Source organism: Melanerpes formicivorus, unplaced genomic scaffold, assembly GCF_026170545.1.
Source record: "Melanerpes formicivorus ecotype bairdi unplaced genomic scaffold, bMelFor1.0.p_v2 SCAF_9, whole genome shotgun sequence".
Classification (NCBI taxonomy): Eukaryota; Metazoa; Chordata; class Aves; order Piciformes; family Picidae; genus Melanerpes; species Melanerpes formicivorus.
The window spans coordinates 20,735,681-20,761,021 of NW_027142361.1; the positions used below are offsets into that span (position 1 = coordinate 20,735,681).

Here is a 25,341-nt window from a genome sequence, read left to right on the forward strand (position 1 = left end):
CAGATCAGGTTCGTGATCATCTGAAGAACCTGAAAGTGTTCAAGTCCATGGGACCCGACGGGTTACACCCACGGGTGCTGAGAGAACTGGCAGATGAGGTTGCTAAACCCCTCTCTATTATATTTCAAAAGTCCTGGCAGTCTGGGGAAGTCCCCACAGACTGGAAAAGGGGAAACATTGCCCCCATCTTCAAAAAGGGCAAGAAGGAGGAACCAGGGAACTACAGGCCAGTCAGTCTCACCTCTGTGCCTGGAAAGATCATGGAACAGATCCTCCTGGAGTCACTACTCGCTCAAAAGAATAGTGAAGAGGTGATTGGGAACAGTCAGCATGGCTTTGCCAAGGGCAAATCCTGCCTGACCAACCTGGTGGCCTTCTATGAGCAGGTGACAAAATTAATAGATGAGGGGCGAGCAACTGATGTCGTTTACCTGGACCTGAGCAAAGCCTTCGACACTGTCCCACACCACATCCTGTTCTCCAAACTGGTGACACATGGGTTTGATGGGTGGACCACTAGATGGATAAGGAACTGGCTTGATGGCCGCACCCAAAGAGTGGCTGTCAATGGCTCCATGTCCCAGTGGAGGCCAGTGACAAGCGGAGTCCCTCAGGGATCAGTCCTGGGACCTGTCTTATTCAACATCTTTGTGGGGGACATGGACAGTGGCATTGAGTGCACCCTCAGCAAGTTTGCTGATGACACCAAGCTGTGTGGTGCAGCAGACACGCTGGAGGGAAGGGAGGCCATCCAGAGGGACCTTGACAGGCTGGAGAGGTGGGCACAGGCCAACCTCATGAAGTTCAATAAGAGCAAGTGCAGGGTCCTGCATCTGGGTCGAGGCAATCCCAGGCACAAATACAGGCTGGGCAGTGACTGGCTGGAGGGTAGCCCTGAGGAGAGAGACTTGGGGGTGCTGGTGGACAAAAAGCTCAACATGAGCTCTCAGTGTGCACTTGCAGCCCGCAAAGCCAATCAGATCCTGGGCTGCATCAGGAGAAGTGTGGCTAGCAGGTCGAGGGAGGTGATCCTCCCCCTCTACTCAGCCCTGGTGAGACCCCACGTGGAGTACTGTGTCCAGTTCTGGAGCCCCTATTACAAAAGGGATGTGGAGGTGCTGGAACGTGTCCAGAGAAGGGCCACGAGGATGATCAGAGGGCTGGAGCACCTCTCCTATGAGGACAGACTGAAGGAGTTGGGGCTGTACAGTCTGCAGAAGAGAAGGCTCCGAGGAGACCTAATTGTGGCCTTCCAGTATCTGAATGGGGCCTACAGGAAGGCTGGGGAAGGACTTCTCAGGATCTCAGGTAGTGATAGGACTAGGGGGAATGGAATGAAGCTGGAGGTGGGGAGATTCAGGCTGGATGTGAGGAGGAGGTTCTTCACCATGAGAGTGGTGAAACCCTGGAATGGGTTGTCCAGGGAGGTGGTCGAGGCCCTGTCCCTGGGGGTGTTTAAGAGCAGGCTGGATGAGGCTCTGTCCAGCCTGATCTAGTGTGGGGTGTCCCTGCCCATGGCAGGGGGGTTGGAACTAGATGATCCTTGTGGTCCCTTCCAACCCTGAATGAAACTATGAAACTATGAAACTATTCTTGTCAGTGTTGCTCAGTGATAGGACAAGGGACACAAACTGGAAGACAGGAAGTTCCATCTGAACATGAGGGGAAAATTCTTCCACGTGAGGGTGACAGAGCCCTGGAACAGGCTGCCCAGAGAGAGTTTGTGGATTCTCCTTTGGAGAGACTCAAAATCTGCCTGGACATGCTCCTGTACAACCTGCTGTAGAAGAACCTTCTTTAGCAGGAGGGTTGGACTGGATGATCTGCAGAGGTCCTTTCCAATCCCTGCCATTCTGTGATTCTGTGACAAACCATCCTGAGCACCTGGGAAAGGCAAATCCTGTTTTCTCCTGTTGGGCCATCGTGGTTGTCCCTTGAAACAGAAGGTGAGGGTGTCTTGGGTGGGATCCCAGGGTCTCCATGTGTCTGAGGGGCCAATGTCCTTTGCCTCAGCTGTGAGTGCCCCTCAGACTCCATTTGGGAATAGTGTATACATAGGATCATGGCTCTCACCTCTTATCATAACAAATTGCTTCAGGAAACTGCTTCTCTGGGGGGGAAACTGCTCTCAGGGTCTGTTTAGAGCCTCTAAGTGCCTGGATGCATTTGAAGGACAGTTTCTCCTTTGCTGAGTTGCTTCACTGGGTTGAGAAATCACTTGTTCAGGGGGAAATGTTGATATCAAATATCCCTCTAGCTGTAAACAGAACTCCAGTGCTATATATTAATGGAAGTCCCCATTCCTCTTCACCCAGAGGGGGTGAAAGCAAGATGGGGATGGAGGGCAGAAGAAGGTAGGCAACTTGCTTGTTACCCCCTTCTAGGGTCTGATTAGGAACAAGAACTTATAAACTAGTTGCTGGCCCTGAAGTGATGGATTAAAAATCTGTCAGAGGTGCATTTACTGTTATGATTCTTTTGGGTCCTGATCCATCTGGAGGACATGTTCAAGATGACCTCTCCAAGGCTAACAGGGTTGTTAAAGAAAAGCCCAAAGAAACCTAGAAGGTCTGGGCCTAGGACTGGACATATTGTCAGGCTGGAAGAGTTGGTATTTGCTGAGATGGTGGAAAGACCCAGAGAAGGCTGCCCAGGGAAGTGATTGAGCTCCCATCCCTGGAGGCAGTTCAAAGACACATAGATATGGTGCTGAGGGACATGGTTTAGTGGTGACTTGGCAGCTCTGGGTTAATGGTTGAACTTGATGATCTTAAAGATCTCTTCTGACCTAAATAATCCTCAGGCAGTTCAACCCAGTGCTCAGACTGGAAGCCTGGGCAGTCTCCCAGCTGACTGGGTGATCAGATGATGGGGAAGTCGAACGCAGACTTTGGGTGTGCCATGTCCATGCTCAGAGATGCTGTCACGTCCAGCACGTGGTAGAAAAGCAGCCTGTGGGTTGTGGGCTGGCTGGCAGTGCTGAGCCCTGCATTGTCTGTACCACATGATCTCTCTGGACCTGGTAGTGGATGTGAAGGACCACTCCCAGTGACTAAGAGCCATGAAGGGTCATATCCAAGAATGTTTTTTCCCTACTAGACCCCAGTGCCCCACTTAGGAGTAAGTTCTGGCTCCCTGGGAACTGAATGTCCCATTGTGGAAAGTATTTTTGACATTAGCATGCTCAAGGCCTCACCCAATATTAGGAGACTGTTGTGCAACACCCAAGTGACATTTCCTGCCCTGGGGACCTTGCAGTTCTCATAAACTGGAGGTGTGAGAGGAAAAAGATCTCTTACATAGTTTATGGCCAGGTACAGGACCCAATGCATTGTCTTCAGGGGCCAGGTCATTCAGCAAGACTCCAAGATTTGCTCTCACGTGAGAAGCTCCTTCATGGACTAGAAGCAAGCTCCTCTGAAGAACTAAGTAGAAGGTCATTAGCATTAGTCAGCAGCCCAATCATAAAAAGGACTGACTGATCCTAAGACCGGTATTATCTAAGATAAGGGACGATGGTTTTAAACTAATAGATGGAAGACTTAGACCAGATAGAAGGAAGAAATTGTTTGCACTGAAGATGGTGAAACAGTGTCACAGATTGGCCAGAGAAGTGGTAGAAAGCCCATCCCTGGGAATATTCCAGGTAAGAGTGGACAGAGCTTTGAGAAGCCTGATCCAGGTAATTATGTCCCTGCTCACTGCAAGGGGGGTTGGACTAGATGAGCTTTAAAGGTCTCTTCTAACCCAAACCATTCTATAACTGATTCATAGAATCATAGAATCGTTAGGGTTGGAAGGGACCACAAGGATCATCCAGTTCCAACCCCCCTGCCATAGGCAGGGACACCTCACACTACAACAGGCTGCTCACAGCCACATCCAGCCTGGCCTTAAAAACCTCCAGGGATGAGGCTTCCACCACCTCCCTGGGCAACCTGTGCCAGTGTCTCACCACCCTCATGGGGAAGAACTTCTTCCTCACATCCAATCTGAATTTACCCATTTCTAGATTTTTTCCATTCCCCTCAGTCCTATCACTACCTGACACCTCTTTTAGTTTAAAAACATCCCCCAAGGAAATATGAGCATTACATCTGAATCTGCCCATTTCTAGTTTTGTTCCATTCCCCTTAGTTCTATCATTACCTGACACCCTATAAAGTCCCTCACTAGGTTTCTTGTAGCCTCCTTCAGATACTGGAAGGCCACAATAAGGTCTCCTGGGAGCCTTCTCTTCTCCAGACTGAACAATCCCAACTCATTCAGTCTGTCCTCACAGGAGAGGTGCTCCAGCCCTCTCTCTGATAAAGTCTATGCAAAGGCACTTGGGAGGAGCTGTATGTTCAAAGAAGAAGATGAGGTTGTTCAGCACACTCACTCCAGCCATGAGCCTGTGTCCTTCTCAGCCCATCCAGCAAGCACCATCCTTGGTACTGAATGGTGCCACATCCAGCTGGAGGCCAGTCACCAGTGGCGTCCCCCAGGGATCAGTGCTGGGCCCCATCCTGTTTAATATCTTCACTGATGATCTGGATGAGGGGATTGAGTCAGTCATCAGTAAATTTGCGGATGACACCAAGTTGGGGGCAGGTGTTGATCTGTTAGAGGATAGAAGGGCTCTGCAGAGGGACCTTGACAGGCTGAACAGATGAGCAGAGTCCAACATGATGGCATTCAACAAGTCCAAGTGCCAGGAATGTGTCCAGAGAAGGACAATGAGGCTGGGGAGAGGCCTCGAGCACAGCCCTACGAGGAGATGCTGAGGGAGCTGGGGTTGTTTAGCCTGGAGAAGAGGAGGCTCAGGGAAAACCTTATTGCTGTCTACAACTACCTGAAGGGAGGTGGTAGACAGGAGGGGGTTGGTCTCTTCTCCTAGGCAACCAGCACCAGAACAAGAGGACACAGTCCCAAGCTGTGCCAGGGGAAGTCTAGGCTGGAGGTAAGGAGAAAGTTCTTCCCAGAGAGAGAGTTGTTAGGCATTGGAATGTGCTGCCCAGGGAAGTGGTGGAGTCACCATCCCTGGAGGTGTTCAAGAGGGGACTGGAAGTGGCACCTGGTGCCATGGTTTAGTAGTCATGAGGTGTTGGGTGACAGATTGGACTTGATGATCTCTGAGGTCTTTTCCAACCTTATTGATTCTATGATTCTAGGATCCTTCCCTCGCCCATGTGCCAGTGCTGGACGTACCTTGTAGACGACGGAGATTGGGAATCAATACGGCTGACCAATGTGATCGAGTATTGTTCCTTTATTGTTCCAGTGGTGCAGGCCGATGGTGCAGGCCTGAGGTGCAGGCCTATGGAGCAGGCCTGTAGTGCAAGTATAGCACTGTAAAGTGTAGAAGAAACAGGAGACAGGAAAGGCAGAAGTGCGTAGCAAGGCAACTGCTACAACTTATATAAACTCGGAGTGCCCTGTTGGCATAGCTCCATTGGTTCCCTATGAGTGACCACACATCGCACTATTACAGATTATTGGTCCAACTACTAATGACACAACGAGGTTGTTGATGCAGGTGCATGTCCTGTTGTCCCAAGATAACTGTCCATGTTTATAGCTACCAGTGTCTTGTTTTAGTTACATGCTGCAGGCACAGCACTGTTTTGCTCCACTGCTAGCTGACTCTGCATTTATTACTGAGCATGGCCTACCACCATGTCAGGCTCTAGGCCTGCACTGCCAGATTGCTCACACTGCTCGTCGCTGGCATTGCCACAGTACCTGGCTTGGGGAGAGGGAGTCAATCTTCGCAGCAGAAAGGCTGCTGCAGAGGTCACCGCCTGGACGCATAAATCTCCATTATCAGGCAGCGGTTCCTGTGCCACGGAACAGAAATTATTGCCCTGAGTGTGGCTGGGGGGAGCCTTTCCTTCCCCCACGATTGTTCAGAGCCCTCCCAGAGCCGCTTGGGCAATTTGCTGCCTGAATAAATGTTTCCTTTCCTGGCTGCTAAGATCAAGGAATAAGTGTCAGGGGATCTCATAATGCCAGGATTTAGAGCTCCAGCCCCGCCATGGAAGCCAAGAAAACACTTGGCTGCTTTTTATTCTCCTGGGGAGCCTCCTCAATCCCCTTTATTTATAATAATGGCAAATGAAACAATGAGTCCACTTGGAGCCTAGTGACCTCCATGCCCGGAATGGAATAGAATAGAATAGAATAGAATAGAATAGACCAGGTTCGAAGAGACCTTCAAGGTCATCGAGTCCAACCTATCACCCAACACCATCTCATCAACTAAACCATGGCACCAAGTGCCTCATCCAGTCTCCTCTTAAACACCTCCAGTGATGGTGACTCCACCACCTCCATGGGCAGCACATTCCAATGGCCAATCTCTCTTTCTGGGAAGAACTTCTTCCTAACATCTAGCCTAAACCTCCCCTGGTGCATCTTGAGACTGTGTCCTCTTGTTCTGGTGCTGGTTGCCTGGGAGAAGAGACCAACCCCCACCTGGCTACAACCTCCCTTCAGGTAGTTTTAGACAGTAGTTCCCCCTGCTCTGACAGGGTTCCAGGAATAGTTCTAATGAGGTTGCACTCTGCTGATGTCATCTTCTGACTCAGCATTGGGTGGTACACACAAAGGACCCACCCATTTGATATCAGCCCACGAGGGCTATGATTAGGGAGAGTCACCAACTGCGTGCAGCCTTGGAGCAAAGTCTATCCCTTCACCCTCTTGAGCATCAACAGTTCCTGCTTAATAACATTCACAAGGATCACCTTTGTCTGCTCTGAGAGGGAAAAGTCACACAAATGTTACTGCCACAAAAGCAGAAGAGATTTTTATATTTGGAAACATAAACCAGTGACAGGCTGTCAAGAGAGAAGCTCCACTCCAAATCTCATGAGGACATACCAAAAACCCACCCAAAACCCAACCCCCAAACAAGTAGTGAAGAAAATAGCTCAAAGAAATCTGGATGAAAAAGGAGAGCAAAGGGACTCAAGAGGGCTTTCTGCTGGGGTTTGAGAACCCTGATGGAAACCTAGCCTTGGAAACAAGGTGGACAGGGGAGTGTCACTTCCAGTATCTGAAGGGGGCTATAAGAAAGCTGGGGAGGGACTTTTTAGGGGGTCAGGGAGTGACAGGACTGAGGGGAACAGGACAGAAATAGAAATGGGTAGCTTCAGATTGGATGTTAGGAAGAAATTCTTCCCCATGAGGGTGGTGAGACACTGGCACAGGTTGCCCAGGGAGGTGGTGGAAGCCTCATCCCTGGAGGTTTTAGCAGCCAGGCTGGATGTGGCTGTGAGCAACCTGCTGTAGTGTGAGGTGTCCCTGCCCGTGGCAGGGGGGTTGGAACTGGCTGATCCTTGTGGTCCCTTCCAACCCTAACAATTCTATGATTAAAAAATAGCACTCAACATTCAGTAGCAAATGTCATTATTGTCAGAAAATAGGAGACTTACACTTTTCCCAGTTTCAATTCCACATCCTCTGATTTTTTTTTTGTTTGGTTTGGGTTTTATTTGTTTGTTTGTTTTCTAAAAGCAAAAGTATTCCCATATCTGAAATTTGTGTTCTCATCACGCCCACTTGGAGGGGCCTTCTTATTCAAGAGCTAATCGAACTCAATATTCCTGAGACTGTTCGGAATCTTCTCCTTTTTCTTTGATTAAAAACTTTCAGATTTTGATTTTTCTGGAGGAGAAATCATAGAACCATAGACTGCACTATCTCCCTGGGCAGCACATTCCAATGGCCAATCTCTCTTTCTGTGAAGAACTTCTTCCTGACATCTAGCCTAAACCTCCCCTGGTGCAGCCTGATACTGTGTCCTTTGTTCTGGTGCTGGGAGATTGTCGTAGGGTTGGAAGGGTAAGGCCCAAAAGCCTCCTCCCTCCCCCCTGTAAAGTAAAGGGAAAGAAAATTGAAGGGAAAGGGAAAAAAAAACCTCACAGCTGAATTAGCAAAGCAGTGGAGCTGTATATTTACAAAGCAATGTAGGATATGCAGGGGAATATATACAAATTTACAATATTTACAATATATACAAAGATATACAATAAAGTAACACAGAAATGAGAGTTGCCCCCTCTGCTGAGGGGGTTCCCCACCTCCGCTCTCCCCCTCTCTCCCCCTTTTCCCCAGAGTGGGTTAGAAAGAGAGAGAAAGAGAAAAAAAAAGTTAGAAGCAGTTTTGTGTTAATTGGAAAGCAGTTAATACAGGCCTGGTAGCTTATCAATTTTCAAGGCCAAAGCCTTGGCCGAAAGCCCAGGAGCTGCAAGCTGCTGCCCGAAGGAGAAGCGGAAGACAGACTGAAGATAAAGTGCCGGAATGCCCAGGATACCCTCCTGCACTCCCAGTTCAGAAGGTGCTTCCTCCCACCATACCAATGAAATTAGTTTAGATCCTTCTTTCGTTTACCAACATCCGTCCACCATATTCCCTTTCTTAAGGGGACAGACTCAACCGGTGACAGAGATTCATAACTTCAAAGAACGCTTTGCGTTGGAAGGGACCCCAAAGACCATTCAGTTCTAACCCCCCTGCCATAGGCAGGGACACTTTGCACTAGCCCAGGTCTCTCAAGCCTCATTCAACCTGGCCTTGAACACCTCCAGGGATGAGACATCCACCACCTTCCTGGGCAACCTTTTCCAGTGTCTCACCACCCTCACTGTAAAGAATTTCTTTCTAATCTCCAGTCTAAATATGCCCTCCTCAAGTTTCAATCCATTGTCTCTCATCCAATCACAAGCCCTTGCAAAAAGTCCCTTCCTAGCTTTCTGGATTCCTTCTCTTCTGGCTCCATAGTCACAGAATCACAGAATCACCATGTCGTAGTTTGGGCTGGGTGCCCTCTGCTACAGGGGTGTTTCCTGTGTCCAGAAGTCCAGCCCAGTGGGTGGACACAGGAAGTTAGGTTATTTCCTACCATGATCCCTTGCACCACTATAAGTCTCACGGCAGGGTCTGGCACTTCCTCTTTCCTTCCTCCTCGCCACCCGGTAACTGGGGGAGAGATCTCCCGGCCATGGGCCTGGTTAGGCCCAAGGCCATAGGGGGATGGGCAGTCTCAGATCTGGCCAGCTGAGACTAGCCTAGCAGTGGGGGGGGAAGGAGGAGCCCTGGGGGTTTGGGTGCACCCTCGGGTGGGGATGGGATCTCTCTGGGTCTGTTTTGGGGTTTCTTCTTGTCACTGTGTTTCTAGTTCTCTGCACGCACTCACTGTTCTATTTAAACTTTCCATCACTTTTGCAATCCGTTTGTCTGAGTCGTTATTTCTGTGCGTGGTGGGGAGGGGGTCTGCCTCAACCCATTACACACCGAATCACCAAGGTTGGAAGAGACCTCAAAGATCATCAAGTCCAACCTGTCACCACAGACCTCATGACTAAATTATGACACCAAGTGCCATGTCCAATCCCCTCTTGAACACCTCCAGGGATGGTGACTCTACCACCTCCCTGGGCAGCACATTCCAATGGCTAAGAACTCTCTCTGGGAAGGACTTTCTCCTCGCCTCCAGCCTAAACCTCTCCTGGCACAGCTTGAGACTGTGTCCTCTTGTTCTGGTGCTGCTTGCCTGGGAGAAGAGATCAACCCCCACAATCTCCCTTCAGGTAGTTGTAGACATCAATAAGGTCTCCCCTGAGCCTCCTCTTCTCCAGGCTAAGCAACCCCAGCTCCCTCAGCCTCTCCTCACAGGGCTGTGCTTGAGGCCTCTCCCCAGCCTTGTTGCCCTTCTCTGGACACATTCAAATGTCTCAATGTCCTTCTTAAATTGAAGGGCCCACAACTGGACACTGTACTGTGTACCTTCGGGTACACTCATTTACTCTCTTCTTCCACTTCCCCATGGGTACAGGGTGTAATCTCTTGACAGTTTTAGGCTGGTTTTTAGGAAGAACTGGGCTCACATGAATCTTTATCTCCATGTCTCTCTTTGCTAACATCACTTCAGTCACATTTTAATCCTTTGGCTGCTTCATAGTGATGCTTCTTACAGATTTTCCAAAAATAGTCTCGAGGAAAGAGAAAATAAGGCTGGTGTTTGAACATAACCCTTCTTAGCAGAGAATCCCACAGGGAATGGAGAGACAGATTGTCAAGAAGCCAGATTTGGTTGGTTTGCTGTTTTGGGAACTGTTATCTTCCAGCAGAAAGCTGAGATAGTCCTCAAACAAGCAGGTGAACAAGCACAAAATATAGCACCATGCAGAGTAACATTTTAAGAGTCAGTGTTATGCTGGTCTGTGATGGTTGAATGTCTTGATGAAAAAAAATCTTGCTGTCCTGAAGACATCTCCTGTGTGCTGCAGTTTGTTGGGAATTTTTTTCAGCCCCCACCTGGTTTATTCCCAGCCTATGCTAAGCAATGGAGCCCTTTGCTGTGATTTGTTGTTTCCTTCATCTCCCCAGTTGTTTTACCAGAGCATCATAGGATGGTTTGGATTGGAAGGGACCTCCAAAGGTCATAGAATGGTTTGCATTGTTAGGGACCTCCAAAGGTCATCTAGTCCAACCCCCCCTGCAGTCACCAGCCACATTCTCCACTAGATCAGACTGCCCAGAGCCCTGTCAAACACGGCCTTGAATATCTCCAGGGATGGAGCCTCAACTGCCTCCCTTGGCAACCTATTACAGTGCTCCACCACCCGCATGATAAAGAACTTGTTCCTAAGATCCAGTCTAAATCTTCTCTTCTCTAATTTCAAACCATTGCCCCTCATCCTATCACTCCAGGCCTTTGTAAACAGTCCCTCTGCAACCTTCTTGTAGGCCACCTTCAGGTATTGGAAGGCTGCTATTAGGTGACCCCAGAGCCTTCTCTTCTCCAGGATGAACAATCCCAACTCCCTCAACCTATCATCTACTCCAATCCCTTGGCATTTAGCAGAGACATCCATCTAGTGTTCCCTTTTTGGTGTCTCCAGCATTATGCCCACATGCAGGGAGGAATGGGACAGAAGAAATGCATCCCCAAGGTGAATTCAGTAGCTACCACTCTCCAGGTGGGATGACCATCAGCCACATATATTTTCAAGGGCCACACCGCCTGGATGCAGCTATATTTGCATCTCACCAAGGCCTAGAGCTGATGCTTATGTTTTATTAGGCCAAGTTCTTGGCTCCTTGAGGACATCGTATTCAAGGGTGAACCAACCCTGTGTCATAGAGTCATAGAATCATAGAATTGTCAGAGCTAGAAGGGATCTCAAGGATCATCCAGTTCCAACCTCCCTGACATGGGCAGGGACTAGATCAGGTTGCTTACAGCCACATCCAGCCTGGCCTGAAAAACCTCCAGGGATGAGGTTTCTACCACCTCCCTGGGCAACCTGTTCCAGTGTCTCACCACCCTCATGGGGAAGAACTTCCTAACATCCAATCTGAACCTATCCATTTCTAGTTTTGTTCCATTCCCCCTAGTCCTATCACTCCCTGACACTCTGAAAAGTCCCTCCCCAGCTTTCTTGTAGCCCCCTTCACATAGTGGAAGACCACAATAAGGTCTCCTCAGAGCCTTCTCTAGAATGAATAGCCCCAACTCCCTCAGTCTGTCCTCATAGGAGAGGTGCTCCAGTGTCTCCAAATGATGTTGCATCTGAGGTGTTTTGTATTGGCCTCTGCATCACTTTGCACATGATATGGACCTGCCACAGCTCTCCTGTCACCCTCACAAGAGAGAAGTTTTTCAATGATGTCTGATGAATATCAGCCTGAGATGGGCTGATTCTTGCAGTTTAGGAGATGCTTCTCAAGAACAGAATAGGCTGAGTGTCCATGAATGTTTCTCCCCCTCAGCTCTCTGCAGCTGCTTCTCTCACAGAGGGGCTGGGTGGGAGCTGGCATGGGCTGGGTGAGGGAGAGCAAGGGCTGTACAGGTCAGAGGCAATTTGTCTTGATTGTAAACATGGCTCCTTGCCTGCCCCAATCTGCTTGCCATGGCTATACCCAGTGTTGAGAATTGGATATCATCAGAGCAGAAGGGAAGGTTTCTATTTCTATCTCCTTGTATCTGTGTCCCAGCACACCCCTGCTGCCACAGAAGTCCTGCAGCCAACACTCTATGGCAGGGAAAGGGGTTCCTTTTCCCAGTGAATCTCAGGGGCTTCCTGGGGTGAAGAAGAGCTGTTTCTTGACACTGATCAAAACCTGAATGTTTGTGACTTGTTGAAATGTCACTACTGGGCTCAACCCAGAACCAGCCCAGAACTCAAATGACAGGCACCTCATTAACCAGCTCTTTTCTTTTCTCTCCCATCATGGCAGCAGAATTTTTTGATGATTACTCAGAGGGGCGAGAATGTGTCAACTGTGGGGCCATGTCCACCCCACTCTGGAGGAGAGATGGCACAGGGCACTACCTCTGCAACGCCTGTGGGCTCTACCACAAGATGAATGGCATCAACCGGCCCTTGTTCAAACCTCAGAGGAGGCTGGTAAGTCAACATCACACAGGGCATGGTGGGCAAGGCTGTTTGTCAGGATGAGACAAAAAGAGCTTGCCTAGGTGGAAATGCCAGGGGTGTTTCAGCTCCCTGGGTACCCACCTCCAGGGGTCCAGGAGAGCTGGACCTGCTTCAAGGAAGAATTGTTGAAGGCACAGGGACAGGCTGTGCCAATGTGCCAGAAGATGAGCCGCCGGGGCAGACGGCCAGCCTGGATGGTTCATGAACTTTTAATAGAGCTAAGGGAAAAAAAGAGGGTGTATCACCTTTGGAAGAAAGGTGAGGCAACCCATGAAAAATTTAAGGATGTTGCTAGGTCTTGTAGGAAGAAAATTAGGGAGGCAAAAGCACATTTGGAGCTTAGACTGGCTTCTGCTGTGAAGGACAACAAAAAGTCCTTCTATAAATACACTAATAGCAAGAGGAAGGGCAAGGACAACCTCCACTCCTTGGTGGACACGGACGGGAACGTTGTAACAAAGGATGAGGAAAAGGCAGAGACACTTAACACCGTATTTGCATCAATTTTTACTAGCAGGACAGAATGTCTTCCAGACAGCTGGCCTGCAGAGCTGGCAGAAGGAGCCAGGGAGCAGCATAGATTTCCTCTGTTCCAGAATGGGGTAGTTGGTGATCTGCTCAGCCGCTTGGATCCCCACAAGTCCATGGGACCAGATGGGATCCATCCTAGGGTGCTGAGGGAGCTGTCAGAGGAGCTGGCCAAGCCGCTCTCCATCATTTTTCAGCAGTCCTGGCTCACTGGAGATATCCCAGAGGACTGGAAGCTGGCCAACGTGGTGCCCATCCACAAGAAGGGCCGGTTGGATGAGCCAGGGAATTATAGGCCTGTCAGCCTGACCACAGTGCCAGGCAAGATTACGGAACAGGTCATCCTGAGTGCAATCACACTGCACTTAGAGGATGGCCAAGGGATCAGGCCCAGCCAGCATGGATTTAGGAAGGGCAGGTCCTTCCTGACCGACCTGATCTCCTTCTACGATCAGGTGACCCGCCTGGTGGATGTGGGGAGGCCTGTGGATGTAGTCTACCTGGACCTCAGCAAGGCCTTTGACACCATCCCCCATAGCAAACTCCTGGCCAAGCTGTCAGCCCATGGCTTGGACGGGAACACACTGCGATGGGTTAGGAACTGGCTGGAGGGCCGAGCCCAGAGAGTGGTGGTGAATGGTGCCACATCCAGCTGGTGGCCAGTCAGTAGCGGAGTCCCCCAGGGATCAGTGCTGGGCCCCATCCTCTTTAACATCTTTATTGATGATCTGGATGAGGGCATTGAGTCCATCATCAGTAAATTTGGTGATGACACCAAGCTGGGGGCAGGAGTTGATCTGCTGGAGGGTAGAGAGCCTCTGCAGAGAGACCTCGACAGGCTGGACAGATGGGCAGAATCCAACGGCATGAGATTTAACACATCCAAATGCCGGGTTCTGCACATTGGCCACAACAACCCCATGCAGTGCTACAGGCTGGGGTCAGAGTGGCTGGAGAGCAGCCAGGCAGAGAGGGACCTGGGGGTGCTGGTTGATGGTAGGCTGAACATGAGCCTGCAGTGTGCCCAGGCAGCCAAGAAGGCCAATGGCATCCTGGCCTGCATCAGGAACAGTGTGGCCAGCAGGAGCAGGGAGGTCATTCTGCCCCTGTACACTGCCCTGGTTAGGCCACACCTCGAGTACTGTGTCCAGTTCTGGGCCCCTCAGTTTAGGAAGGATGTTGACTTGCTGGAGCGTGTCCAGAGAAGGGCAACAAAGTTGGTGAGGGGTTTGGAACACCAAGCCCTATGAGGAGAGGCTGAAGGAGCTGGGGCTGCTTAGCCTGGAGAAGAGGAGACTCAGGGATGACCTTATTGCTGTCTACAACTACCTGAAGAGGGGTTGTAGATAGGCAGGGGTTGGTCTCTTCTCCCAGGCAGCCAGCACCAGAACAAGAGGACACAGCCTCAGGCTGCTCCAGGGGAGGTTCAGGCTGGAGGTCAGGAGGAATTTTTACACAGAGAGAGTGATTGCCCATTGGAATGTGCTGCCCGGGGAGGTGGTGGAGTCACCATCGCTGGAGGTGTTCAGGAGGAGACTTGACAGGGTGCTTGGTTGCATGGGTTAGTTGATTAGGTGGTGTTGGATGATACGTTGGACGCGATGATCTTGAAGGTCTCTTCCAACCTGGTCTATTCTATTCTATTCTATTCTATTCTATTCTATTCTATTCTATTCTATTCTATTCTATTCTATTCTGTTCATCTGTCTACCTTATATCAGGTTGACAGATTAAGAGGCTCAGGGGAGACCTTCTTGCTGTCTACAACTACCTGAAGGGAGGTTGTAGCCAGGTGGGGGTTGGTCTCTTCTCCCAGGCAACCAGCACCAGCACGAGAGGACACAGTCTCAAGCTGTGCAGGGGGAGGTTTAGGCTTGATCTTAGAAATAATTCTTCACAGAAAGAGTGATTTGCCATTGGAATGAGTCGATCTCCCTGGAGGCATTTATGAAGAGACTGGATGAGGCACTTGGTGCCATGGTCTAGTTGATTAGATAGGGTTGGACTTGATGATCTTGGAGGTCTCTTCCAACCTGGTTGATTCTGTGATTCTGTGAGGTGCTTTGGGTCCAGATTTCCAAACCAGGACAGACTGTCTTGTGCTTGGTACACTTCAAACACCTTGTGCTGTCCATATCAGTTCTGCAGACACCCAGGCTAGGCAATGGAAGGGGCTGTAGGACACACAGGCAGTACTTTAGAGCTAGTTTAGCAAAAGGCAATCTTGGCTTTAGTACCTCTGTAGATGTATCAGGATGAATGCAAACCCTTTATGGCTCCACCACACTACTAGTTTGCCTTCTCTCATGTTTGGGTCCTCATTCCCCAGTCACTGCTGGGTGAGCCCTCACTTTTCATGGTGACTTGGCCACTTTTTCTGGATATCTTGCTCCTGGCTCCATGTGGTGAGCCTGTGGAGCAGGTCAGGGCATCCCAATACCTGTGAGCTCAAGATAGAATAGAATAGAATAGAATAGAATAGAATAGAATAGAATAGAATAGACCAAACCAGGTTGGAAGAGACCTTCAAGATCATTGCGTCCAACCTATCATCCAATGCCACCAATGCATGAGGGACCTAGGGGACTGGAACATATTGGGGCCTGTAGGAGAGATGGGGATGGATGTTTTAGTAACACAACAATGGATGATGGCTTTAAACTAAAAGAGGGGAGTCTCAGACTAGATAGAAGGAAGAAACTGTTTACAGTGAGGGTGGTGAAACACTGGTACAAGTTTCTCAGAGAGCAACTGGAAACTCTCCAGGTCAGGCTGGATGGGGCTCTGAGCAATCTGATCTACTTGAAGATGTCCCTGCTGACTGTAGGGGGTTGGACAAGATGACCTTTAAAGGCCTTTTCCAACCCAAAACATTCTGTGATTCTCTCATCTCAGTGTTGAAATCCTGACTCTCCCTGCCTGTTTTGGTGAGGGGTTTTGGGAAGGTCTCTGTCATCTGTGCCTCAGGCACAGATCTATCATGATCCCAGGCAGAAAGGAACCAGCAAGCCATCTCTTAGGGTCATATTCTCCCACTCTTTGTCTTCCATGAGGCCCCAATCTGCAACCTCCTCTTTGCATCGCTCAGACCTGTCTGAGCTGAGACCCAGCCTTCTCTTGCACATGTCAGTAGGACACTGGCAGTTTGAACATCGGCAGCCACAACTACCCAGCACCCTCTTGTGAGAAACTCTTCCTTAGGCTCTGCACTGACCGAGCCAGGCAGGGACTGCACCTTGGCACCAAGGATCTTGGCTTCTTTCATTCACTGGTCTAGATTTTTCCCTTGGGCTAAGCTGTGTAGTCAGGAATGGCCTATTGGGGACTATACAATCATGAAATCATCAAGTCATTTAGGTTGAAAGAAACAAGCCCTACGAGGAGAGGCTGAGGGAGCTGGGGTTGTTTAGCCTGGGGAAGAGGAGGCTCAGGGGAGACCTTCTTGCTCTCTACAACTCCCTGAAGGGAGGCTGTAGCCAGGTGGGGGTTGGTCTCTTCTCCCAGGCAACCAGCAACAGAAAAAGAGGACACAGTCTCAAGCTGTGCCAGGGAAGTTTAGGCTTGAGGTGAGGAGAAAGTTCTTCCCAGAAAGAGTAATTGGCCATTGGAATGTGCTGCCCAGGGGGGTGGTGGAGTCACTGTCCCTGGAGGTGTTCAAGAGGGGATTGGATGTGGCACTTGAAGCCATGGCTTAGTTAGTCATGAGGTGTTGGGTGACAGGTTGGACTTGATGATCTCTGAGGTCTTTTCCAACCTTATTGATTCTGTGATTCTGTGATACCCTTAAGATCATAAAGAACAACCCCATGTACCAGTACAGGCTTGGGAGTGACCTGTTGGAGAGCAGCATAGACAGAAGCATGACCATGATGCAGCCCCATGTTGGGCACCAAGAAAAAAAATGTCAAGGGTCGAGGGGAAGGCCAGGCCTTCTCCCCCCCCCTGTAAAGTGAAGGGAAGAAAAATTGAAAGGAAAAAAAACCACAGCCAGATTAGCAAAGGATCGTGTGCTGTATTTACAAAGCAGTTTAGGGAATGCAGGTTTATATACAGAATTATTATAGTATCATAGTTTCATTCAGGGTTGGAAGGGACCACAAGGATCATCTAGTTCCAACCCCCCTGCCATGGGCAGGGGCACCCCACACTAGATCAGGCTGGACAGAGCCTCATCCAGCCTGCTCTTAAACACCTCCAGGGACGGGGCCTCGACCACCTCCCTGGACAACACATTCCAGGGTTTCACCACTCTCATGGTGAAGAACCTCCTCCTCACATCCAGCCTGAATCTCCCCACCTCCAGCTTCATTCCATTCCCCCTAGTCCTATCACTACCTGAGATCTTGAGAAGTCCCTCCCCAGCCTTCCTGTAGGCCCCCTTCAGATACTGGAAGGCCACAATTAGGTCACCTCGGAGCCTTCTCTTCTGCAGACTGAACAGCCCCAACTCCTTCAGTCTGCCCTCATAGGAGAGGTGCTCCAGCCCTCTGATCATCCTCGTGGCCCTTCTCTGGACACGTTCCAGCACCTCCACATCCCTCTTGTAATAGGGGCTCCAGAACTGGACACAGTACTCCAGGTGGGGTCTCACCAGGGCTGAGTAGAGGGGGAGGATCACCTCCCTCGACCTGCTGGCCACACTTCTCCTGATGCAGCCCAGGATCTGATTGGCTTTGCGGGCTGCAAGAGCACATTGAGAGCTCATGTTGAGCTTTTTGTCCACCAGCACCCCCAAGTCTCTCTCCTCAGGGCTACTCTCCAGCCAGTCACTGCCCAGCCTGTATTTGTGCCTGGGATTGCCTCGACCCAGATGCAGGACCCTGCACTTGCCCCCATTGAACTTCATGAGGTTGGCCTGTGCCCACCTCTCCAGCCTGTCAAGGTCCCTCTGGATGGCCTCCCTTCCCTCCAGCGTGTCTGCTGCACCACACAGCTTGGTGCCATCAGCAAACTTGCTGAGGGTGCACTCAATGCCACTGTCCATGTCACCCACAAAGATGTTGAACAAGACAGGTCCCACGACTGATCCCTGAGGGACTCCGCTTGTCACTGGCCTCCACTGGGACATGGAGCCATTGACAGCCACTCTTTGGGTGCGGCCATCAAGCCAGTTCCTTATCCATCTAGTGGTCCACCCATCAAACCCATGTGTCACCAGTTTGGAGACCAGGATGTGGTGTGGGACAGTGTCGAAGGCTTTGCTCAGGTCCAGGTAAATGACATCAGTTGCTCTCCCCTCATCTATTAATTTTGTCACCTGCTCATAGAAGGCCACCAGGTTGGTCAGGCAGGATTTGCCTTTGGCAAAGCCATGCTGACTGTTCCCAATCACCTCTTCACTATTCTTTTGAGTGAGTAGTGACTCCAGGAGGATCTGCTCCATGATCTTTCCAGGCACAGAGGTGAGACTGACTGGCCTGTACTTCCCTGGTTCCTCCTTCTTACCCTTTTTGAAGATGGGGGCAATGTTTCCCCTTTTCCAGTCTGTGGGGACTTCCCCAGATTGCCATGACTTTTGAAATATAATAGAGAGGGGTTTAGCAACCTCATCTGCCAGTTCTCTCAGTACCCGTGGGTGTATCCTGTCGGGTCCCATGGACTTGAACACTTTCAGGTTCTTCAGATGATCACGAACCTGATCTTCACTTACAATGGGCAGTTCTTCCTCCCCGTCCCTGGCTTTGACTTCCATAACATCAGGAGTGTGGCTAGAGGCCCTTGCAGTGAAGACTGAGGTAAAGAAGTTATTAAGTACCTCAGCCTTTTCCTCATCACTTGTGACCATGTCACCAGTTTCCTTTCTGAGGGGGCCCACACCTTCCCTAGTCGTCTTCTTCCCATTAATATACCTGTAGAAGTTCTTAGTGTTCCCTTTAATCTCCCTGGCTAGATTCAATTCAAACTCTGCTTTGGCTTTCCTAACCAGGTCTCTTGCTGCTCGGGCAGCTTCCTTATATTCCCCCTGTTCTACCTGTCCTTCTCTCCACTTCCTGTAGAGTTTCCTTTTAAGTAATAGTGTGTCCAGTAGCTCCTTGCCCATCCAGGCAGGCCTCCTAGCATTCTTACCTGCTTTTCTCTTTGTTGGTACACAGAGCTCCTGGACACAGAGGAGGTGGTCCTTGAATACTGACCATCTGTCCTGGGTCCCTCTTCCCTCCAGGGCTTTGTCCCACGACACTTTGGCTATCAGATCCCTGAAGCGATCAAAATCTGCACGCCTAAAGTCTAGGGTCGTGAATTATACAACAAAGTAACACAGAATGAGATTCCCTTCCCCTGTCTGGAGGGAGGGTTTCCCCCTGTACCCCCTTCTCTCCCCCTTTTCCCCAAAGAGGGTTAGAAAGAGAGAAAAAAAGAGCAAATGTTAATTAAAAGCAGTTATGTGTTAGAAGAGGCCTTATCTGCTCCAAGGTCAGTCTGGCCGAAAGCCCAGAAGCTGTGAGCTGCAGGAAGGAGGGGGAAAAGTGCAAGACTGAGACTAGTCTCACTGGGAATCAAAGTTGCTTTCTACCAATCCACCAATGAAATTAGTTTAGACCTGTCTTGTTTATAAAACATTCAGCCATGGTGTCCTTTTGTTAAAAGGCACCGCCTCAAACGGTCACAAGTATACCCTTGTGGCCAAGAAGGCCAAGGGCATCCTGGGGTGTGTTAATAGGGATGTGGTTAGAAGATCAGAAAGGTTCTTCTCCCCCTCTACTCCACAGTGGTGAGGCTGCATCTGGAATATTGTGTCCAGTTCTGGGCCCCCCAGTTCAAGGACAACCTCAGGGGACTGCTTCAGAGTCCAGTGCAGAATCACAAAGATGATGAAAGAAGTGGAACATCTCCCTTATGAGGAAAGGTTGAGGGAGCTGGGGCTCTTTAGACGAGAAGGTTGATCCTGTCACTGTGTAACCCTTCTCTTTTATTTTGAGACTAAGATATGCCAGAGACCCTTGTAAGGGGAGATCTTTGCCTTTGCTGTAAGCTCTCTATTTTAACCTCTTAGTCCACTTACAGAGGCTGATGATTGAACCTAAGACATGGTGAGGTTATAATTAAAGGAGCATTTGGTTTCTCTGCAGCAAAGAGACTTCCATCTTCCAGTCTCAAGAAGTACTTGAATTTCATGTCCTATGGCCTTGCAGCTGCAGATTAACTGATCCTGGTTTATAATGAGGGAGAAGACACAGAGACCGAAAGAAAATGGCAAAAATCACAGAGGAAAACTCTGGAAGCTTCCAGTTTCTCATCTCTCAGGCTTTTACACAGCTGCCAGCTATTATGTTCAGTTCTCCAGAGCTGATGAGATGTCCAGGACCACCAGATTTCCTCCCTGCAGGCTTCTCTTCAGGCACCATGAGAACAGGCATCTTTGCACAGCTCCAACACTTCAGATCAGTCCCCAGTTTATCAGCAAGCAGAGTGGGAATCTGACCCCAGCCCATCCAGACTTTATCCCCAACCTCTTAAGCCACAAGCTTTGAAGGATGCTGGGAAGATGTGTAGATGTGGTGTTTGGTGATATGGTTCAGTGGTGGACTTGTCAATGCAGGGTTAACACTTGGACTCGATGATCTTCAAGGTCTTTTCCAACCTAGACAATTCTATGAGGAGATTGGCAGGTGTGGAAGATGTGTCTTTTTCTTCCTCCACCTCCCACTCTGATGCCAAGCTCAAAACCTGAATTTTATACATCTTGAGTCCATTACCTTTCCCCTGTGGCATTTTGAGTCTGGCTAAACCAATTCACCCAGAAAGGGAACTTCAAAAAGCCTGATACCTGCACTGCTTCATTAGTGGTGATCCCTTCTGAATTATCCCTGAATTATCCAGGAAGATGATGCTGATAGAAGCAGTTTTCCCCCCCTTTATCTGAGCAACATCAAGCAAAGCTACCAAGGAGCATGTGACATTCATGGCATTGATACCATCTTCCTGGGTACATGCCATGAGGTTTGGAAGGTGAAGGGCATGGCAGTCTGAAAGGGCAGGACAACCTGAGATCTGGACAGCTTAGTGCAGGTGTGTGTCCATACAGTGTGTGTCCATACAGTGTGTGTATCAGGCCTTTGATACCATCCCCGACAGCAAACTGCTGGCTAAGCTGTCAGCTCGTGGCTTAGACCGCAACACTCTGTGCTGGGTTAGGAACTGGCTGGAGGGCCGAGCCCAGAGAGTGGTGGTGAATGGTGCCACATCCAGCTGGCGGCCAGCCACCAGTGGCGTCCCCCAGGGATCTGTGCTGGGCCCCATCCTCTTCAACATCTTCATTGATGATCTGGATGAGGGGATTGAGTCATTCATCAGCAAATTTGCAGATGACACCAAGTTAGGGGCAGATGTTAGTCAGTTAGAGGGTAGAAGGGCTCCGCAGAGGGACCTCGACCGAATGGACAGATGGGCAGAGTCCAATGGGATGTCATTCAACAAATCCAAGTGCCGGATGCTGCACTTTGGCCACGGCAACCCCATGCAGAGCTACAGGCTGGGGTCAGAGTGGCTGGAGAGCTGCCAAATGGAGAGGGACCTGGGGGTGCTGATCGACAGCTGCCTAAACATGAGCCAGCAGTGTGCCCAGGTGGCCAAGAAGGCCAATGGCTTCCTGGCCTGTATTAGGAATAGTGTGGCCAGCAGGAGCAGGGAAGTCATTGTGCCCCTGTACTCTGCATTGGTTAGTCCACACCTTGAGTCCTGTGTCCAGTTCTGGGCCCCTCAGTTTAAGAAGGACATTGTGGTGAAGAGGTTATTAAATTTATGAATATGAAATATTTATGAATATGAAATATTCTCATTTACTGATCTTAAAGGAGCAACGGGACTCTCGTAGTGGTCCCGGGTTCGGTGCAGTATAGGCACGAACAATGCTTTAGTCTTCCCTGAGGTTCACAGGGCTCAGAGCGGCACACGTGGCGGCTCCTCAGAGCGGCACTTGGCGGCTCTCTCCCGCTACGGCAGGGCTAGGCATACGTGGACTCGGTATCAATCGAGTCCCTTCTCCCCGGTAACTGGGCAGATCTTACCCTTGGGGGTTGGTCCAGTCCTCCGGTGGCACGGTGGGCTCTCCCGGTCGGCACGACTGGCTGTAGCAACGCTGGGCTCCTCAGAAATAGCGAAGGTCCTACCTCTGGGCTTCTCACCATGCACGGGCTTTCAGTATGCGTGCATGTATAACAGAAGCTAATAACAATAAGCTCAATGGCAAAGGCTGCAGCTCGAGAGTTACTCTCTCGAGCAAGCACAGAGACAAAGTGAATGAGGGGGGCAACTTGTTTACCAACTGGGGTGATACTTATAGATTCCTCGAGGCTGGGCTTGACCAATGGGCACTCTCATAAACAACTGGCTTCAGCCTATAGAAAGCGTGAAGCGAGAATTATGCCCATACTTGGTGTCAGCACGAGCACTGCATGTGCTGAGTGCGTGCAAGCCTGGCTAATGCCTTGCCTTTTGTCTTCCTCCTGGAGGAGGAGGAACTTGCCCACATGCTGGGACAAGATTCAGTATCGGGGCATAATGTGCCTTCACCACAGACATCAAGACACTTGAACGTGTCCAGAGAATTGCAACAAGGCTGGTGAGAGGCCTTGAACACAAGCCCTATGAGGAGAGGCTGAGGGAGCTGGGATTGTTTAGCCTGGAGAAGAGGAGGCTCAGGGGTGACCTCATTGCCCTCTGCAACTACCTGAAAGGTGGTTGTAGCCAGGAAGGGATTGGTCTCTTCTCCCAGGCAACCAGCACCAGAACAAGGGGACACAGTCTCAAGCTGCACCAGGGGAAGTTTAGGCTGGAGGTGAGGAGAAAGTTCTTCACCGAAAGAGTCATTAGTCATTGGAATGGGCTGCCTGGGGAGGTGGTGGAGTCACCATCCCTGGAGGTGTTCAAGAGGAGATTGGACGTGGCATTTGGTGCCATGGTCTAGTCATGAGGTCTGTGGTTACAGGTTGGACTCGATGATCCTCGAGGTCTCTTCCAACCTTGGCGATACTGTGATAGTGTGGCCAGCAGGAGCAGGGAGGTCATTCTGCCCTGTACTCAGCACTGGTTAGGCCACACCTTGAGTCCTGTGTCCAGTTATGGGCCCCTCAGTTTAGGAAAGATGTTGACTTGCTGGAACATGTCCAGAGAAGGGCAACAAAGCTGGGGAGGGGTTTGGAGCACAGCCCTGTGAGGAGAGGCTGAGGGAGCTGGGGTTGCTTAGCCTAGAGAAGAGGAGGCTCAGGGGAGACCTTCTTGCTGTCTACAACTACCTGAAGGGAGGTTGTAGCCAGGTGGGGGTTGGTCTCTCCTCTCAGGTAACCAGCACCAGAACAAGAGGACACAGTCTCAAGCTGCACCAGGGGAGATTTAGGCTGGATGTTAGGAAGAAGTTCTTCATAGAAGGAGTGATTGGCCATTGGAATGTGCTGCCCAGGGAGGTGGTGGAGTCACCATCACTGGAGTTGTTTAACAAGAGACTGGATGGGGTGCTTGGTGCCATGGTTTAGTTGATTAGATGGTGTTGGTTGTTGGGTTGGACTTGATGATCTTGAAGATCTCTTCCAACCTGGTCTATTCTATTCTATTTTATTCTATGCTATTTTATTCTATGCTATTTTATTGTATGCTATGCTATGCTATGCTATGCTATGCTATGCTATGCTATGCTATTCTACTCTACAGAGTGTGTTCATACAGTGGGGCCTCTAAGCTGCTACTGGAGCTGCTGGAGGTCTGAGGCTCTGTTGAAGTGATGACTCTGGTAGCATCTAAGATGTCTCAGGAGTGCTGAGATGTCCACTGAGCAGTGGCAGGCAGGAGACAGTGGAAAGGCAGGAGATGGTAGAAAGACAGCAGAGCAAAAGCTCTGCAAGAGGGGAAGAAAAAGGCAGCTGTGTTACCCACTGCAGCAAGACAAGAGAAAGAGACAGGGAAAGAAGCAAGGTAAGAGGAGAGAAAAACATGAGGCATGCTGGAGCAAGCTCGTTGTGATCTGAGGTGCTGCTGGTGGTAGCAGTGGAGGGCTGATGTGTTTTCTTCCTCTGCATTGTCTTGCAGTCAGCTTCCCGCCGCGTTGGCCTCTCCTGTGCCAACTGCCACACGACAACCACCACACTTTGGCGCAGGAACGCCGAGGGAGAGCCTGTCTGCAATGCCTGTGGGCTCTACATGAAGCTCCATGGGGTAAGGTCTTCACTGGGCTCTGCTCTGCATGAGGAGGGAAATGACAGAGCAAACAGGGAACAGTCCAATGGGGAGCTACGAGGATGACTTGGGCATCTCACCTGTGAAGAAAGGATGAGAGCCCTGGGCTGTTTAGTCTGGAGAAGGGAAGGCTGAGAGAGGACCTTATCAGTGTCTACAAATATCTGAGGGGTGGGTGTCAGGAAGAAGGTGCCAGGCTCTTTTCAGTGGTGCCCAGTGAGAGTACAAGGAACAATGGGCACAAGCTGAAACACAGGAGGTTCCAGCTCTAACATGAGGAGAAACTTCTTTATGGTGAGGGTGATGGAAGCCTGAAACAGGCTGCCCAGAGAGTTTGTGAAGTCTCCTCTTCTGGAGACTTTCAAAACCCACCTGGATGCATTCCTGTGAGGCCTGCCCTAGTTGATCCTGCTCTTGGCAGGAGGATTGGACTCAATGATCTCTAGAGGTCCTTTCCCACCCTTAACATTCTGTGATTCGGTGACTCTGTTTTCATGAAGCCTACAAGGAGGACCGGGAATCATGTTCTCTTAGATGACCTTGTGGCCATACAGAAACCAAGGTGGCTTTATATTTGATTCTGTTTATTGCTGTCTACAACTACCTGAAGGGAGGTTGCAGCCAGGAGGGGGTTGGTCTCTTCTCCCAGGCAACCAGCAACAGAAAAAGAGGACACAGTCTCAAGCAGTGCCAGTGGGTGGTTTAGTCTGGAGGTAAGGAGAAAGTTCTTCACAGAGAGAGTTGTTAGCCATTGGAATGTGCTGCCCAGGGAGGTGGTGGAGTCACTGTCCCTGGAGGTGTTCAAGAGGGGATTTGACGTGGCACTTGGTGCCATGGTTTAGTAGTCATGAGGTGTTGGGTGCCAGGTTGGACTTGATCTTTGGGAACTTTTCCAACCTTATTGATTCTATGATTTATGATTCTATGTAGGTTCCAAGGCCCTTAGCAATGAGAAAAGAGGGCATTCAGACAAGGAAGCGCAAGCCAAAGAACCTTAACAAGACCAAAACATCAGCAGGTAAGCATTGAACAAGGGAGTGTATTGTACATGTAGGTGTGTGCACTGGTGCTTCTGACCCTCCTGTCCTGTGACTCAGACACCCAACCACAACGTGGGCTGATTCTTCACAAATTGGAGCCCCTGTTACAGGAAGGATCTGGAGGTGCTGGAACATGTCCAGAGAAGGGTCATGAGGATGAGCAGAGGGCTGGAGCTGCT

The 25,341-nt window shown here is 50.1% G+C and overlaps 1 protein-coding gene across 1 annotated transcript in view; it reads left to right on the forward strand.

Moving 5' to 3' along the window:
* Window positions 1–25,341, forward strand: part of GATA4 (GATA binding protein 4) — a 52,872-nt gene that overhangs the window by 23,568 nt on the left and 3,963 nt on the right. The window contains 3 exon segments of the mRNA XM_068142934.1: window positions 12,232–12,398; window positions 23,976–24,101; window positions 25,053–25,140. Coding sequence (XP_067999035.1) covers window positions 12,232–12,398; window positions 23,976–24,101; window positions 25,053–25,140 — 381 coding nt within the window.